Consider the following 18,445-nt stretch of genomic DNA (forward strand, 5'->3'; position numbering starts at 1 on the left):
CCCGCAAAAAATGCAACTTATACTCCAGTGCTACTTATGTATGTTTTTTTCTACCTAATTATGCATTTTTGGCCTTGTGCGACTTATAATCCGGAGCAACTTATAGTCCAGAAAATTTGGTATGCGTATCAATGTGCAGAGGAAAGAAGTTTGGGTAGTGTTTTAAATCAGCAAAATACTGCAACTGTTACATGTTAGCACCAGTGTACGTGTATCCCAATGACAGCATTGTTAGCTAGCTCATATTAACCATTTTCCTGTGTTATAATGCACAGAAAAGGGAATCATGGGCAGTTCCTCTTTAAAGACGGACATTTCTCAGGTCTGGCACCCCTGGTAGTCTGGCTAACTTGGGTTTTATTCCACCAACCTCTCTTGCATGTATTGTGTGTGTTAAGTGTGTTTTTGGTTTTGGATCATGTCTACATTTGGAGAGTTTGGACGTTGCTGGGTGTCCCTGTGGGCCACTGTAGCATATATTAATTTACAATGGATCTGATTATCGTTCATGGACAAAATGATTCAGTGAGGATGAGAAGGACAAATAATACACTCACGTTGTCATCATTGTACAATTTTAGAAACGTCTGAAACTCCTCCTCTGTGACTTCCTGCAGTTGTTTTTGCTGAGCGCTCATGGTGAAGATGGGCTGTGGTGAAAAGACGACATTCATTCATTCATGAAGACTCGATTACCACCAGGCTTCGTCATAAAGGTCTTCTTGTCTCACCTGAAAACCGGCGAGCGTGATCTCGAAGGAGACGTCCAGGGGGGTGTTGACCACACCGGCGACTGACTTGACGAGGGACATGAAGAGCAGCGGGAACCAGACGATGCAGATCAGCAGCATCACGATCATCCCGCCCATTCCATATTTCACCACCTTCTTCTTCTTCTGGCCGCGCGGCTGGGGATACCGCTGTCCGCAGGAGGACAGACGGTAGGAGAAGTTGAAATGCCATCGCCTTTTCACCAGGCGGGACTTTCAAAGTAGACAAAAAGACCTTCTCAGACTCTCGCCAGCATTTGAGGATGAAGATGTGAGCGTAGATGTCCTCCACGCAGATCCAGCTGGACAGGGACAGAGACGTGTCCGTCCACACCCAGTCCATCACGGCGCGTAGCTCTGTCAGGAATGGGACGAGTCGGAACCTGGCAAACAACACATGATCAATTATTCATTAGCCATTCATTCATTTTCTACAGGGAGGCGGGAGCTGGAGCCTATCCCAGCTGTCTGGGTACACCGTGGACTGGTGGCCAGCCAATCACAGGGCACGTATAGACAAACAACCATTCACACTCACATTCGTACCTATGGACAATTTGGAGTCGCGAGGAGAACATGCAAACTGCACACAGATGGCCCAGGGTGGAATTGAACTCGGGTCTCCGAGCTGTGAGGCCTGTGTGCTAACCACTCGGCCGCAGTCCAGCCCATTATTAATCATGAATTGATTATTTATTGTTAGTGTTGTTTCATATGTTACATCATATGAACACAAAGAGTCATCCAGAGACCGGTTGGTGGTTCGATACCCGCTTCTCTTGTGAATAAAGCACTTTTTTTCTTACCCTTGGAAGAGGAAGAGGTTGACGTAGTTGTAGCTCTTGGTAAGAAAGTTCCCCAGCACGCGGGTAGGATAGCCACAGCGGATCTGATAGGCCGACAGCCCAAAATAGATGCACTTGACAAAATACCACATCTGAGCCACGTTGTTCTTGTTGAAACGCCTTCAAAACGGAAGAGGGCAGCCATGGAATGAGCGACCTTTGGAAAAGAGCGGCGACTACAAACACGTCCTTACTTCTCTGTGATTCCCGGCAGGATGAAGAACATCCAGAAGTGGATGCCGAAGACCAGGATGACCTGGAAAATGACCTTGCCCATGACGGACTTCCGCAGGTAGAGGGCCCGGTCCACCACCATGGTGCCAAACTGGATCAGGACCATGACTAAGAAGGGTCCTGGCACCTGATCCTCAGACAGGGAAGAAGTGATGTCCGCCGCTGAGTGTTTCTACAAACAAGAGAAGGATGCAGGTCATTTCACGTCATATCCTTCAAATGATATCTTTTTTTCTGAGCAGGCTACACTTACGCCAAAGGCCCAGAAGCCAAAGACGATGATGATGAAGTCCACCGTGTCGGCCAAGAACATGAGCACGTAAACGTCAGTCACAGCACTGTAGTCGGGATGAATGAGGTCATAGAAGAACTGCCTCATGGGCACGTAGACCTCCATGAACCTGCAAACACAAACCCAACCCAACTGTTCTTCATTGACTGTTCTTGTATTTTTAGTTTGTGGACTCGCAGCGCTACGCCGTACTTCTTTACGGCGAAAGCTTTGGCCTTGAAGAACTGCTCCTTCAGCTTCTCCAAGATCATCTGCTTCCTGCTCTTCTGATGGACGCTGGCCTCACTGCCGTCTTTGTGGCTGTTGCTATGGGAGGCCGTACTTCCTGTGGTGACAATTGTCAGGTGTTGAATTTTCGGATTTGATTGTTCTTCCAGCATAAAGGAAATAGGTCCTTCAAAGATGGCCTCACCTCGTTTGGACCGAGCAGAGGAGTGCAGGGATCTGTGCGAGATGTGCGAGGCTCCACCGGAGCTCAGGCGGCGCTGGTAGGTGGGCTGCTGCGAGTTGTGCAGCTGTACATGCCCCGAGTCCATGGAGGTGCCAAAGTTGATGGATCTCAAGGTTTGAGTGGAGCCACGTCTCTCACGGACCAGCATGGAGACGGGTTCCGACTCAATCTCACTCTCGTCCTTTTCCCACTCTTCGTCTTCAGATTCGCTGTGACGGGACTGCTCCTTCCTTTCCTTCGGATCGTCCTCGTCCCACAGGCCATGGCACTGTGGGGGTGGGGGCCAAGAGATGTTCAATGGCAAGATGATAAAATAAAAAAGGAACATTGGGTATAAGATACCTTGAGGATGGATCTGTGGAAGAAGAGTGCCAGTAACTGGACCAGGTCATAGTGGACGTAACCGTCCTTCTTCTCCACCCCGATGATGTTGGGAGGGTGGTAGGGTTTGTCCTTGCCTATTTTGCTCTGGTTGAAGGGGAAGAAACCAAACTGGAAGAAGTACTTGATGACAATGGTGACCTAAGGAAGATAAGATAAAGACGCCGCTTAGTCCTCACTGCTGGCTGACTTTGGGCGGGAGGTGGGGAACACCCTGGACTGGTGGCCAGCCAATCACAGGGCACATAGACAAACAACCATTTACGTTCATACCTATGGACAATTTACAGACTTGAACGCTACACGGCCGCAAGGCTCTTCACTTCCTGGTTGCTGCAGAGCTCTTGAACAAGGCAAAGATGCATGCCGAGCTCCCATAAATGCACTTCTGCCACTTTTGTGGCTGTTATTACGGCTTAAAACTGCACTAAACATGCTGTCGTCTATTCCGCAGTTGCTTCATCACCTCACCAATGAGTTAATAAAAAAATATTTGCGTAGTGAGAGCATTGAAAACCTGTTAATGACTTTTTTAATATGGGTATTAACATCATTAGAGCCCTGTAGACATGGCACAACACCCCTACAGTCACCTTTACATTCCTATTATTCTTTATTTACACCACACTGTGTAGCCTACAGGATCACTGAAGGGACATAACAGTCGGCCACCGCTAGCATAGCAAGCTATTAAGCTAACTAGTTAGCCTTTCCAAGTTACTTATTCTAAACACATGTAAGTGTTTCAAATGCAGTAGGGAAGAAGGATAAAAGAGCCTAAAATGTACCACTTCCACACTGAACTGAATGAGAGGAGAACCTTGATTTCCTGCAGTGTGAAAAGGTAAATGTAATCTAACGTCATGTTTCATAACTTACTAGTGTACTTGTCTTTCAGTATTTTTGGACTAATAATAGGCCATACTCAACCACGCAGCAGCCATCAGTAATTAATGATTTTTTGAAAACATGCGATGGGGGTGAGGGAGTGATATTCCAATTGCCATGCAGCAAGGGACGATGTAATGTACGTAATGTACTTCAATGTTACCTGTAGCTAATTATCATTGGAATTACTACAATCTACATTTAAAGTGCATAACGTTTGACAGCAATACTTAGAATGTTATACACATTAACTAGAAATAATTTACAATATTGACATTTATTTAATACATTTATTGTATAAAGTACCAAATTCTAAACCCAGACTGAAATGTCAATAAGTGTAGACAGGAAGTTGTATTTGTCTCCAAGTCCACACTACCTCAGTGTAGACGATGGCGGTCATCCAGTAGCGCTTGCTGGGCCGCGGCACTGACAGCATTGCCCACAGGAAGATGGTGACGGGCAGAACCAGGGTGGCAAAATTGGCCGACACCATGTGGTTGATGATGATGACCAGGTAGCACACCATCTCGGAGTGCGCCACCAACATGTTGTAGAGGGCATAGCACAGTTGCAGCACCAGCGGCTGGCTGTTGTAGAACTTCTCTGATTGGTCCAGCTCCTCGTCATAAAACATCCTGGGAGGCAGAGAGCGGGAGAATGCTCACATGCAAGTGGTGTTCCTCAGGGCATTGTTTGCGGTCGTCCACTACGTCACAGTCACCCACCACATCCAGAAACATCGTACACATCGTATATAAAAGCGTTTCTCGTGTTTAGGGGACTTACTTGTTGAGCAGCAGTTCACTGGCGGTCAGCTCAGTGGTCATGGAGGGCAGCATGATGTCAGACCTGCTGTCCGAGCGACTGTCCGAGGTCATCATCATGCGCTGCCGCCTCCTGTCGACATCGCTGTCATCATCACTGACCTCCAGTCGGTCGAAGCTGACCGCCTTGCTGTAGCTGGGAGGCACTTCGACATCAGACGTCTTGGAGGCATCGGTGTCTCCAGGGCAGAACGTCCCCACTTGGGCTTCCTGCGTGACATCATCACTCTCGCTGATGACTTTCTCCTGGGAGGAGCCAACAGATTCCACTTCCTGCGGTCTGTGGGAGGAGCCTTCCCCTTGGCTAAAAGACCCCCCGAGAACATTCATTTCCTCGTTCTGTACTTCCTGTCCTTCAATTACACCAGGCATCTCCTCGTCATTGTTCTGGTCTTCCTGCTCCTCCTCCTCGGTGCCCCCTCGACTGCAAGCTCCGCCCTTCTCCTCCTCCGGTTCATCCAACTCCTGGGATTTCCAAGGAAAGTGTGGCTCATCGTTCTCTTGAGCTCGCTCATCGCCCACTTCTTCTTCTATAGTTTCTGTGGTGCCCTGTCTGGAATAGAGCATGACACACTTTGACTGCTTCAATCAAGGATGAAAACTCAGGACCAGTTTGATATTTTTAGATATACGAAGGCAGGCAATGTTTTGAATGAAGATGAAAAAAACACTAGGCTACCTCTGCAAAGGAGATGAACTTTAATTAGATACTCGTGATTTTTTTTTGACCGATTTAGATGGGATAGCTAGGCCATTGTCCTTCATCCTCGTAGATGAAACGTGTTTTTATTCAAGCAGGAAGGCAGTCTTCAGTGTGAAGGTGTACAATTTGGTGCTGATACAAATTCAAATGGTCTGGTCTTGATAGCTAAGTAGTATATATGTAAAACTATACACCTGAATATCTGAGCACTACGATGGCCGACAGGGCCTAATGCCCCAAACGCAGAAATGATCCAAAAACATACCAGCCATCGGAAAAGAATTACAGGAAGACACTCAAGCATAAGTTTTATAAATGTCTTATTTCTCTTATTATGTCAGCTATATTGGGTAATAGGTGTCAAGGTCTTTTGGACTTATGGTCTGCACTTGGCAAAGACTGAGAAGAACATAGATGACGCTTTATCAATATGACTTCCACTAGATTTTCTTGAGTTTCATTTCACACTTCAACAATTTACAAGAGCTCAGATTAGGTTGATCAACTTTAAATGAAGCATCAAATTACTCCTCATTACCACACAGTTGTAACTTAGGAACAACAACAGTTGTTACATACCAGGGTTCTCACGAGTCTTGGTAAAATACCCTATTTTCTGGACTATAAGCGAGTATAAGTCGCACAAGGCCAAAAATAGTAGGTAGGTAGAAAGTAGGTAGAAAAAAACATTGGAGTATAAGTTGCATTTTTTGCAGGTAATGTATTTTCCAAACTACTTGACCAAAACAGACATTACGTCCTCTTGGAAGGCAAGTTCTAACAATAAAAGAATAGAGAACAGGCTGAATAGGTGTAAGATATGCTAACACAATGGTTATTCAGCTACACAAAAAATAAACATAAACAGAAAAGGTGTCCAGTGTTTATGGAACATAAACACTTTTTCATACATTTTTTTTTCATATATAAGTCGCTCTGGAGTATAAGTCGCAGGAACAGCCAACCTATGAAATAAAGTGCGACTTGTGCGGCTAGTATCATAATTGTTATGTCAGATGGGTATTGACCAAGTCATCGTAATTTGTATCATCATATCGTAATTGTCATTTGATTAACACACGTTCATCAAATCAATCTCAAATAAGACAAATCTGACTGAACAATAGGAGTGGAAAAGTGACTATAGGGGTGTTATTTCATGTCTAGAGGCCTCTAATAATGTTGAAAAAAAGTTTTCCATGGTTAACTATCAAAATATTCAATTTATAAACAAGGGATAACCAATGCCGCCATAAATTGATATTATTATTGATATATTATATTGATTTAATAGAAATTGAAGTTGTTTTTGTGTGACACCAAAATGTGCGTCAGACACCTTGGCAGAGGTCGCCAATGCATGATGAAGTGACACACACACGATAAGATGGATGTGACACAGTTGTATGTGTGTGTGTGTGTCGCATCCGCAGCACCTGGACATGAAGCTACTGCAGCTGTCCATGGACGAATTGGACACGTCCAGGCCATACATCTTACGCAGCTTGGGCCGGGCACGCTCGCTGGTTTTGGGGATGCACTCCGGCATCCCGTCCAGGTCCTCCAGTGTGGACTGGCGGGAGAACAGCGTGGTGGCCTCAGTGTAGGCGCTGAGGGAGATGGCAGCGGTGGGATGAGATGGAATGTTAGTCAACAGGGACAGATGACTTGGGATGCGTCATTCATGGAAGGCCTTTATGGTTTCATAACCAGAAATATGAACATGACTCTACTATTGATTTTGGCCACAACTTGAACACAAGCACAACTTCATGAGGTTTTAATTTAAGAAGAGCTCTCTTTAACTACATAGACTTCAAGCTAAACATGACGGTTTCAATGTGCACTGCAGTTCTGTAGGTAGAAGTAATGTACCTGGCAACACACAGCAGTTTTATTTACACCACCTCCATCTGACCTACTGGTCTCCTCTGTCAATCATCACCTTATGGTGGAGGGGTTTGAGTGCCAAAGTGATCCTAGGAGCTATGTTGTCTGGGGCTACAGGTATATGCCCCTGGTGGGCATACCCCTTGGTGGGCACCACAGGTCAGGGCTGCCTATCCAGAAGGAGTCCTATTGAGCATGGACGGCTTGTGAGACAGGTACCGTCAAGCGGCACGAGGCTTCGGTGGTGGTCGGTGTGGGAGGAGTTCAGTGAGGCCATGGCGCACAATTTTTGGTCAGCCTTGAACAGGTTCTGACAAAAAACGTCCGATACCTCAGAAAGGGGAAGCGGTGACCTTGACTGAGCTGGTTGAGCTGGAAGAGGTGGGCGAGGACCAGGAAGTCTATGCTTCCCTCCTGAGACTGCTGCCCCCATGACCCGGACTCGGATAAGGAGAATGGAATGAAAGGGAATGGAAAGTGGACTGGAACGGGCAAAACTGCCAAGTCTATGAAGCAGTTCTCACAGCAAACATTATGGAAATTCATAGGAAAATAGCAAGCCTTTAGAAGGTAGCTCTGTTTTACTCAGGGGTTAGCGCGCAGGCCTCATAGCTAGGAACCCCGAGTTCAATTCCACCCTCAGACATCTCTGTGTGGAGTTTGCATGTTCTCCCCGTGCATGGGGGGGTTTTCTCCAGGTACTCCGGACCCCAAATTGTCCATAGGTATGAATGTGAGTGTGAATGGTTGTTTGTCTATAGTGCGATTGGCTGGCCACCAGCCTATCCCAGACAGCTGGGATAGGCTCCAGCACCCGCCGCGACCCTCGTGAGGATAAGCGGTAGAAAATGAATGAATGAAAGTCTCAGCGCACCTTGATACGCTGTCCCTGGAGGCCGTGGAGGCCTGGCTCTCCATGGGGTAGCCCCTCCGCCCTCGGCGGTGCCTCGTCGAGCCCCCTATCGATTCGTCCTCACTGAGCAGGTCCATGCTGGCCTGCCGCGAAAGGTTGAGCCTCATGGCCTTCTGATAGTAAACGTGAATGCTCTCCCGGGACGGCACGTTGCCCTAATGGAGCAACAGAGGAGTTATTAGATGTTGTATATGTATAAATCTATTCCGCATGTGTCCTTGTAAGACAATACAGCTATGATAGAGTTCGGTTCACCTTCTTGACCTCTCTGGTGAGCATGCAGCGCTCGATGCGCAGCACGGTGGAGATGTCGATATACTCCCTACACACCTCGTTCATCCACTTAGTGAAGCTGTCCACAGTGGTTTGCAGGAGCACCCACGTGAACTTGATGATGTTGAACACTCGCTTCATGATGTTGTCTGGAAAGTCAAGGTTACCTTACAGGTTACATTTCGACACAAGAGGAGCGATGTTAGGATGAGAAACAAACCTGGGCCAGAATTGTTGTCGTCGTCATTTTCTTGGCTGTCTGACAGCTCGCCCACCTCGATGCCCACGGGAGCTGCTGGACACAATGAGCCTCGTTCAACTACAGTATTTGTAAGTTTTAGATTGCAAGGCAACAATGGAAGAACACATTTAAAAATCTAAGCTCCGAGTAGTGTTAAACAGGAAATCGGAACCCTATACGTAAATCGGGGTTCATGTGAGTTGGCGGGCACACGGATACAAGACCCAGGACAGTATGGGGCCAGAAAAGGTGTCCAGTGTTTATGGAACATAAACACTTTTTTTCATTTATAATTCGTTCTGGAGTATAAGTCCAGGAACAGCCAACCTATGAAAAAAGTTTTACTTATAGTCCGGAGGGAAAAAAAAAAAAAATCAATATATATATATATATAATTATTTCATGGTGGGAAACACCTATAATGATGATATGGATGAGACAGTTGAAAAGTTCAATAACTACTTTGTCAATATTGGTCCCAAACTAGAAGAAGGGATTCCAAAAGAAAGGACAAGCAAGAAAAGGAATGAAACAATGGAAAGACATCCTAATTCTATGTTTCTGACAGATGTAACAAAAAAGAAAATCATTGACATTGTCAATAATTGTAAAGCAAAAACATCAACTGATTGTAATGGAATCGAAATGGACACAATAAAAACGGGAGTTAACGAGATCGTAGAACTCCTGATGTACATCAGCAATTTATCTTTTCAGACCGGAAGATTTCCCCAAGAAATGAAAACAATTTTTAAAAATGGTGATAAACACCAATTTACAAACTATTGGACAGTCTACTTACTACCACAATTCTCCAAAATTATTGAGAAGCTATTCAACAACAGGCTGGATAAATTTATTAATGCAAACTAATTACTATCAGAAAGTCAGTATGGATACAGAGCTAATATTTCTACCTCCATGCCACTGATTAAAATTACGGAGGAAATCACTAACGCGCTAGATCAAAGGAAGTGTGCAGCCGCAGTATTCTTGGATCTGACAAAAGCCTTTGATACAATCAATCATGACATCCTAATAACTAAATTAGAAAGGTACGGAATAAGAGGATTAGTTCTGAACTGGGTCAAAAGCTACTTAGCTAGGAGAATACACATCTGCAAGTTGGTATTAGCTGGTATTATTTGCGGATGATACCACTGCTTTTTGTTCTGAAGGGAGTACAGACAAAATCATTAGAAAGGTCAGAGAAGAAATGGTCACACTAAAAAGATGGTTTGATGATAATAGATTGTCCTTGAACCTAAGTAAAACTAAAATCATGCTGTTTGGTAACAGCAGAAAGGACACGCACCAGCAAATACAAATAGACGATTGGACATTGAAAAGGTGAACGAAAATACATTTCTGGGGATCACAATAGATGAAAATATGAGCTGGAAACCTCATATTACAAATATACAACATAAGGTGGCCAGAAATATTTCAGTATTGAACAAAGCAAAACTTGTTCTCAATCAGAAATCACTCCGCACTCTTTATTGCTCTCTGGTTCTACCATATCTTACTTATTGTGTGGAAATATAATAACTATAAAAGCAATCTTCACTCGCTAAATGTACTGCAAAAAAGGTCAGTAAGGATAATTCAAAATGCCGCCTACAGAGAACATACTAACTCCTTATTTCTAAAATGACAAATACTTCAACTTGCTGATATAGTTCATCTTCAAACAGCTAAAATAATGCATAAGGCTAAAAATAAGCAATTAGCTAAAAATGTCATCCAATACTTCTCTACAAGAGAGGAGAAATATGATTTCAGGGAAGAAGTACATTTGAAACACTTCTATGCTAGGACTACGTTAAAAAGCCATAGCATTTCAGTATGTGGAATCAAACTATGGAATGGATTGAGTAAAGACCTCAAACAATGCACAACGATGAGCCAATTCAAGAAACAATACAAGCAGTTGATGTTTGCTAAATACAAGGATGAAGAGTCTTGAACCAGTCATGATGTGCTATATATATCACTATATTGACACTTACTATGGTACCCATTATGGCATTGGATGCTCATATCACCTCCTACTTCGGTACGAGGTACATTATAAAAAAAAAAAAAAAAGAAAACAACAAAAACTTAAACTGTATTATGGAAAGCAGGAAGTGAACAAATTTAACAGTTACTGATTGTAAAAGTACCAGATGGAAGGGTAGGATTTAAGCTTTGTTTCTTCTTCAAATCATTACCATATATATATATATATATATATATATATTCAACTGTATATACATATAGTATTATATTTATTCCTATTTTTGTTTTCTGCTTACCCTGTTTTCTCTTTTTCTTGTGCTGCACTCCCTTTGAGTATCTCTTCCAAAATTTGCGTTTCCCCTTGCCTCGCGCTTTCAGGGCAGCTTTGGGGCCAGTGATCCAGGTGTGGTAGAGGAACTGCAGAGTGCAAATCAGTTACTCTAGTGGTAGACTTTAAACAGAGAGTGAAGAGCAACAGGAAATGCACACTCATGCTCATTCAATATCCACTTATGAGTTTCTCTTAAATCTGAGAATACTGAGTCAATTGCTGAATAAATGCACAAAATAGACAAGCAGGCCTATGACAAATATGCATTCGACAGACTCCATGCAACATTTTCCAGTCCATTAAGTCACACTACAATCACAAGGAAGCAGCGACATGTTCCTCGTGCACTGACCAGAAACACCGCACCATTCGATAGTAAACATGTGTCATGCACAAAAGACAAGAGTTGTGTTACTTCAGCTGGTCTTTACCTTGCCTGCTTTCACTACATAATGAAGCACAGTTTTTGGAAGCTTTATCACAGACTTGGGCAAAGCCAGAACTGCCGACACAAACTTCCCGATAGCTCGCTATAAGGGGAGGACATATAGGAAGGGAGAAAAGGTACGCAGAGAGAACACAGAGAGATGGATGTGGAGAAAAGATACAGGTGGGGAGGAGACACAGGTGGAGGAGGATTAGTAAAGTGTTAGTCAGTAGTAGCTTAGAGATGTGGTGTTGGGTTTTATACATGTTAATATGCAGGCTAGAAAGCAGCAATGCCACAGCACAAATGCCATCATTAAAAAGATCAATCCCAGGGTAATATCAGTTAGTGGTGTGTCATTCATGAACGAACGGGTCAAAGGAACTAGTTCTTTTTTGTAAACGGAATGAACGAGGTCACTGCCCCTAAAATACCCGTTCAGTTGCAAATACTTTTTTTTTTTTTGATTGGCTGGAGCGTCAGTTCACCATTCCTTTTGCAGGGCGGGACTATCTGCGTACTTGCCTGTCTTATCCAATCAGCGCGCCTCGCTCCGTGGGTGGGTGGGGTTAGCTGACTGAAAGACCAAGAGATTGACTGACACTCGTCGACCGACAGTTGAGTCGGAACGAATGTGAACATGAGTGAACGGACTGACTCGACACGGCTGACCAGGTCTATGCACAGGGGGAGATCAATTGACCGAAATGAACAAATCTTTTTACTGAATGAACGGTTATGCCCACCACTAGTATCGGTATAGGCTGGATAATAGCGTGATGAGATAGATACGTATTTCTCAGCTTTCGTCTATGTTTAATACATAAAAGGTAATCAAAGCAGTTGATATCATAATGATGTTCAATATAAAGATAAACCATAATTCCTCAATCGTTGTGTACATAACCGTACAGTAGCACTAATATGTCAGTCAAAATAACTGTGCAGCGTTACACACAGTTCATGCAAAATAAAAATGCAGCCAAAAGTAAAGGCAACATATTCAAAAGGTTTCAGCGATGGCCACATTTTCCAATACATCGTGAAAAAATCGTCTGACACAAAGCAAACCCATCAAGCAATTGAGTTGTTTTCTACATAACTAGCTACAAGAAAAAGGGTAACTTTTGGTAGGGATTTTGGCATCTTACATCTACGTGGGTGGCATCAAACGCAGAGGGTGAGCAATGTCAGCTAACTGATGTCAGTGACGTTTACGTGATCGACCCCCAACCACCTTGGCGGTCTACTGGTAGCTCGCGATCAGCGTAAAGGGCACCCCTGGTTTACAAAGTCAACGGTCATGCATAATGAGTTATTATGTCTCATCATGTCCACTATAAGAGGTAGTGTGTATGTACGCTATTGTAGGGGTGTTATTTCACGTCTACAGCGCTCTAATAATGTTAAAACATTTTCGATGCTCTAACTATGAAAAAATTCAATTTCTTATTGAATCCTACTTTGTGGTTGGGTCTGGAACTAATTAGCTGTGATAAACAACACATTGTTTAAACTCAGGGAAGATGTTTTTGGACCCAAGAGGCTTTGGGAAGAAAAAAATGAAGAATTTGTTTATTTTCCACGACTGACTTTATGTTGCTCAAACAATTGTATGTTATATATTTTATTGATGTTGTGTTAGATAGTATTCAAGTGTTGAAAAATTGGCCTGGAATTTACTTGAAATGCAGACTTCTTTGGTGGCTCCTCCTCCTTCTGCTCTTCATCCTCCTCCTCCTCCTCCTCGCTGTCGGTTTCAAACAAGTAATATTCTCCACTTCTAACCACTGAGAGGGACAGCACAGAGGTCACTTTACAGACGCTACAACAATAAGACATGGAGGGAGCTGAAGGGAAAAGTCCAACAAAGTGAAAGGTGACAACTTGACACGCTAAAAATGATGTGGCTAACATGTGGCTAACATGGCTATGAGCAGAAAGCACAGTGATGATTGGAGTGGACAGGAGAGTTAGAAGCAACAAGGCTGACTTGTGTCCTTGAACAGAAGTGTGGCCAGGTGGGAGGTGACAGGATACTGGGAGACGGCAAAATGATTTCAAGTGTTGGGAACCGGAAGGGGGAATGCAATAGCAGACATGAGTGACAACCAATCAGGTAACACAGGCAATATTAAAAGCAAGAATTTGATTCTTACATAGCCATTTACACCTATTGATTCAGGCCAGCTAAACGAGCCCAAAGTGCAAATAAAATATACTCAATTTGCACTTGATTGTAAAGCCATACAGTAATTCCTCGACACTTTGGGCTTTCAATTTCAGTTTCAATATAGCACGGATTTTCAAAAATGTATGAATGAATAAAATGAATGAATAAAGACTCTACTTCCTGGTTGACTATGGCCCATTCATATTTATACATAGCCATTTACACCTCTTGATTCAGGCCAGCTAATCGAGCCCAGAGTGCAAATAAAATATACTGAATTTGCACTTGATGGTAAAGCGATATATGAATGAATGAAAATGAATGAATAAAGACTCTACTTCCCAGTTGACTATGGCCCATTTATATTTATATAAATATGTATATTTTTATACAAATTGGGCCGATTTTTGCCTAAATTAAGCATTTTCAAGCATAAAAATGTCAAAATTAAATACACAGGCCATAATCATTTAACAGCCATCATTCACGAATAAAAACTGTGATAGAACAAAGGCGACTGTATACTTATATTGTGTATATATATATATGTATATATATATGTATATATATATATGTATATATATACAGTCACCCTCGTTCTATGTATGTATGTAAACACACATACATGTGTACATACACACACGCACACATATATATGTACATACACACAAACACACACACACATACATATATATGTACATATACACACACACACATATGCATACATATATATGTACATATACACACACACATATGCATACATATATATGTACATATACACACATATGTACATGTATACATACATATATATGTACATATACACACATATGTACATGTATACATACATATATATGTACAAGAGGGACAGACCTGGGAGACTCAAAAGTGTAGTGAGGATGTGCTGGGAACGTCTGGCAGAGTCTCCCATTCGTGTAGTCTTGGTCAGCTTCGCCAGCATCCCGGGGAGGACTGGGATATTGTGTCCGAAAGGGTCATATTCTTGCCTCCATCTCGGAGACAGCTGACCAGAGTTGCGGCTGCAAGGTGGTGGGTGCCAGTCCCCCCGAACCCCAATGGTGGACACCTGAAGCAGCTGATAGGTACAGTCAGGCCAAATGGCACGCGGCTTCGGCACTGGTTGAGGCAAAAATTTGTGGGTGTGGGAGGAGTTCGATGGGTCCGCGGAGCACCACTTCTGGCAAACCGTCCCACGCCTCAGAAAGGGGGAAACAGTGCCCACACTGTTTACAGTGGGGAAGGGGGCCTGCTGACCTTGTCTGAGGATGTAGTTGGAGGTTGATCCCAATCCCACTGACATACCTTCCATAGAGGAAGCGGACGTACGCCAACAGTTCCATCACCGTGGCTGAGCTATACCTCTGGATTGGCAGACCGGGGTCATGGTCCCCCTTTTCAAGAAGGGTGACCGGAGGGTGTGTTCCAACTATGGGGGGGGGGGATCACACTCCTCTTCCTGTGGTTGGTATGTAAGCCACACAGTCAGGAGATCGGGAAGACCTGGTTTCAAATATTGGACGATGTGGTCCTGATGGGCTGTGACCTTCAGCGTTTACTTGGATGGTTTGCATTTCAGTGTGAGGCTTTTGGAATGAGACTCAGGTCGTGGTTCTCAGTCAGAAAAGGGTGGATTTCTCCCCTGCGAATGTGGTCCTGCCCCAGGTGGAGGAGGCCAAGTATCTCAAGGTCTTGTTCATGGGTGAGGGAAGGGGGGAGCGTGAGGTCGATAGGTGGATCAGTGTCTGCAGTAACGCGGTCACTGTACCGGACCATCATGGTGATAAGTGTAGCACCCTTAAGGTGAAGATAATTCATTCATTTTGCGCCTTTCATTCATTCATACACCAAAATGTCATCATTGATTCATATACCAGAAGATTCCAAACTAACATGGAAACCAGTTCTGCAGTGTTGGAGTAATGCTGCTGACTAACCAAACGGCGATCAAATCATAACTGCGCTAATAAACCTGTCCTGTCTGGAGGAGTAATGATGAAATAAGCCATCTTTCCCCGGTGATACCTGTTGGTCTGATCATGTCTGCAGGCAAAGAATGAAACCTACTGAGAACAAAAGGTGAGCAGACTTCATATCTTTGCAGGAAAACATTGTAAAAGTGAGTGATTCCCTACTGCGGGCTCTTCAGGCCGTTATGGGGTTAGAAAATAATGCAACTCCAGCCATTAGTCGTTTTCTCATTGTTGCCCTTCTTCTGATGTCTATTTAAGGCGATGTCATCATGCTGCGGCAGACACATAGTAGATCATTTCAAGTGTCAAGTGCCTCTTCACACCAGCATGGAGTGACAGCCAATGAGGGTCCTTAAATAGAGACAGAAAAGGACTAAAGTCTGGAGAGCAGATGGTGCCTTCTGAGCCCTTGGACAGTATGGGAATCCTCAGCGTTCTGGTCGAGGACACAAGGGCCAATGAGAGTGGAGGATGAGAAAACAGGGGAGGCAGGTTGGGGGGGGTCAACCTACTGGAAGCATGATCAACCCACGGCCTCCACCAGTGCTTTTTTTTGGTCTTGGCTTTCGCTCGCTGTGCTCCTAAAATTTAACAAATACATCAGTACAGCATTTCAAAAACAACTGAACGTCATGAAGAGGAAGATGTGGCTATGTTCCTGCAGCAGCACGCCCATCATCATGTGACCATCTCAAGGTAGACCTTTGTCATACCGTCATCATCCTCCTGGGGCTGGACGAGCGTCTGACCCTCTGCAGACTCTTGCACCATGCTCAGCATCTTCTCTTTGCCCCGCTTGAACTTTTGCTGCCTCACCTTAATGCGCTCCATCCTGGTGACATCACAAAGAAGAAATGGAATCTAACATTCTGTGTTGCTAGTATGTATCAACTGTGTTGATATAATATCATTTTAGAGGCTTCCTCCGCATCATCCTCACTTAAATTAGACATAATTGGAAATCAGAACACTGATATGAACGCATTATGCTTGTGCTGTGTGATGTTTCAGCATCGCTGAAAGTGTGGCAATATGCCATGGCCTCCAGGGGGCACCAAAAAACATTGAAAATTGTATCTTTAATATAAAGTCATAATTTCTACAGAGTAGGATTCAATATTCATATTTCATAACATTCATATTTCATAGTTAGAGCATAGACAACCTGTTTATGACTTTCTAAATATGGGTTTTAACATTAGAGCCCTGGAGACATCAAACAGAATGCCTATAGTTGCCTTTAAACCCCTATTATTCTTTGGTTACATTACATTGAGCAGGCGACAGGATCACTGCAAGCACACAACTTATGGCTGCTGCTGCTCGCATAGCAAGCTACCGAGCTAACTTGTTGGCCTTTCTAATGTACTTATACTAAACTTGTGAAAATGACACTAATTTGGTAGACTGGGCTGTGCTGAGGTGAGCGTGGTAGCGCACCAGGAAAGGTGTCCACATATCCAGCTTGTCACAGGGACAATTTTGTGACAAAACAGCACGCCAAAAGGTGCTCTCAAAGGTTGACAGCTCTGCCTGGTCTATTCCCAGCGTGGGAGGCGTGGGTGCGCCGAGCTGCTCTGCTCACGAAAAGTCTGTTTGTTTGTTTTTTTTAAACTGTTAGTCCCACAAAAAACATTCATTCATTTTCTGTCGCTTATCCTCACGAGGGTCACGGGGGAATGCTGGAGCCTATCCCAGCTGTCTCCGGGCGAGAAGTGGGGCACACCCTGGATGGGTGGCCAGCCAATCACAGGGCACATATAGACAAACAACCATTCACACTCACATTCATACCTACGGACAATTTGGAGTCGCCAATTAACCTAGCATGTTTTTGGAATGTGGGAGGAAACCAGAGTACCCGGAGAAAACCCACGCATGCACGGGCAGAACATGCAAACTCCACACAGAGATGGCCGAGGGTGGGATTGAACTCGGGTCTCCTAGATGTGAGGTCTGTGCGCTAACCACTTGACCACAAAAAACATGTAATGACCAAATTACATGTGCTAAAAATACAATTCAAGAGACGTCTTGAATTCGATTGTCACCTCACCTCGATTTTGTCACCTCACCTATTGTCAACATAGTGTTGGTAAGTTGGAAGTGTCTTTTTTAAGTTCTTAAAATCCCCTAAAATGAAAATAAGGGAATCTGGAGATTTTCAATCTGACTTTCAAACGACGACTTTCAATCTGGTTGACACAAGCAGCTGTAGCCTGCCGCGCGTATTATGGCTACTATATTGGGTAACGGTGACTATAGGGGTGTCATTTCATGTCTGGAGAGCTCTAATGTTAAAAAGCATATTTAGAAAGTCACAAGGAGGTTTTCTGTGCTTCAACTACCAAAATATTCCATTTATAAATAAGTATATATATAGTATATATAGTATATATAAATATCGCCATAAATGAGGGATTACTGTACATGTAATGAGTATTTAAAAAAAAGGTGTCGCTCCCATGAATATAAGACAAATTTTAAATTACCTATTTTTTCCAAAAAAAATGTTAGCAAAACTGTCCTTGGCTCGGGAAAAAGGAATAATAAAGTAATGTCATAAAAATCAAGACATTTTAAAAAATGAATCTTACTGTCTCTTCAGCTGCTCCACAGATTTCCGTTCCTCCTCCAGTCGCGCCCGTACCGCCTTCACTATGGTGGCTTGGAAAAGCTCCGCCCCTCTGGGACACACACACACGCACGCACAAACATCAACAAAAAAATCGAGTGGACTACCACCATGGCTGACCAGTCTTCATTTGGATCATCACCGTGTTATCGTGTTAACGTTCCAACATTCAAAATGAG

The 18,445-nt window shown here is 43.7% G+C and overlaps 1 protein-coding gene across 2 annotated transcripts in view; it reads right to left on the reverse strand.

The window, feature by feature from the left end:
- The window catches only part of piezo2b (piezo-type mechanosensitive ion channel component 2b), a 71,809-nt gene that overhangs the window by 7,283 nt on the left and 46,081 nt on the right, over window positions 1-18,445 (reverse strand). Inside the window, exons 29-49 of one of the 2 annotated variants that reach the window (XM_058060993.2) lie at window positions 18,229-18,318; window positions 16,345-16,463; window positions 16,144-16,212; window positions 13,154-13,260; window positions 11,475-11,573; window positions 11,009-11,129; window positions 8,688-8,762; window positions 8,450-8,616; window positions 8,156-8,349; window positions 6,828-7,001; window positions 4,651-5,241; window positions 4,241-4,499; window positions 2,935-3,114; window positions 2,554-2,860; window positions 2,334-2,466; window positions 2,103-2,250; window positions 1,810-2,021; window positions 1,577-1,735; window positions 1,006-1,153; window positions 732-920; window positions 558-650 (exon numbers count right to left, since the gene is read on the reverse strand). In XM_058060993.2, the coding sequence (XP_057916976.2) occupies window positions 558-650; window positions 732-920; window positions 1,006-1,153; window positions 1,577-1,735; window positions 1,810-2,021; window positions 2,103-2,250; window positions 2,334-2,466; window positions 2,554-2,860; window positions 2,935-3,114; window positions 4,241-4,499; window positions 4,651-5,241; window positions 6,828-7,001; window positions 8,156-8,349; window positions 8,450-8,616; window positions 8,688-8,762; window positions 11,009-11,129; window positions 11,475-11,573; window positions 13,154-13,260; window positions 16,144-16,212; window positions 16,345-16,463; window positions 18,229-18,318 (3,634 nt within the window). The remainder of the gene's footprint in view (window positions 1-557; window positions 651-731; window positions 921-1,005; window positions 1,154-1,576; window positions 1,736-1,809; window positions 2,022-2,102; window positions 2,251-2,333; window positions 2,467-2,553; window positions 2,861-2,934; window positions 3,115-4,240; window positions 4,500-4,650; window positions 5,242-6,827; window positions 7,002-8,155; window positions 8,350-8,449; window positions 8,617-8,687; window positions 8,763-11,008; window positions 11,130-11,474; window positions 11,574-13,153; window positions 13,261-16,143; window positions 16,213-16,344; window positions 16,464-18,228; window positions 18,319-18,445) is intronic. The other variant, XM_058060995.2, reaches the window with a different exon arrangement.

This window comes from Doryrhamphus excisus, linkage group LG2 (assembly GCF_037039965.1).
Source record: "Doryrhamphus excisus strain RoL-2023G ecotype Guam linkage group LG2, RoL_Dexc_Guam_v1.1, whole genome shotgun sequence".
NCBI classification, from domain to species: domain Eukaryota; kingdom Metazoa; phylum Chordata; class Actinopteri; order Syngnathiformes; family Syngnathidae; genus Doryrhamphus; species Doryrhamphus excisus.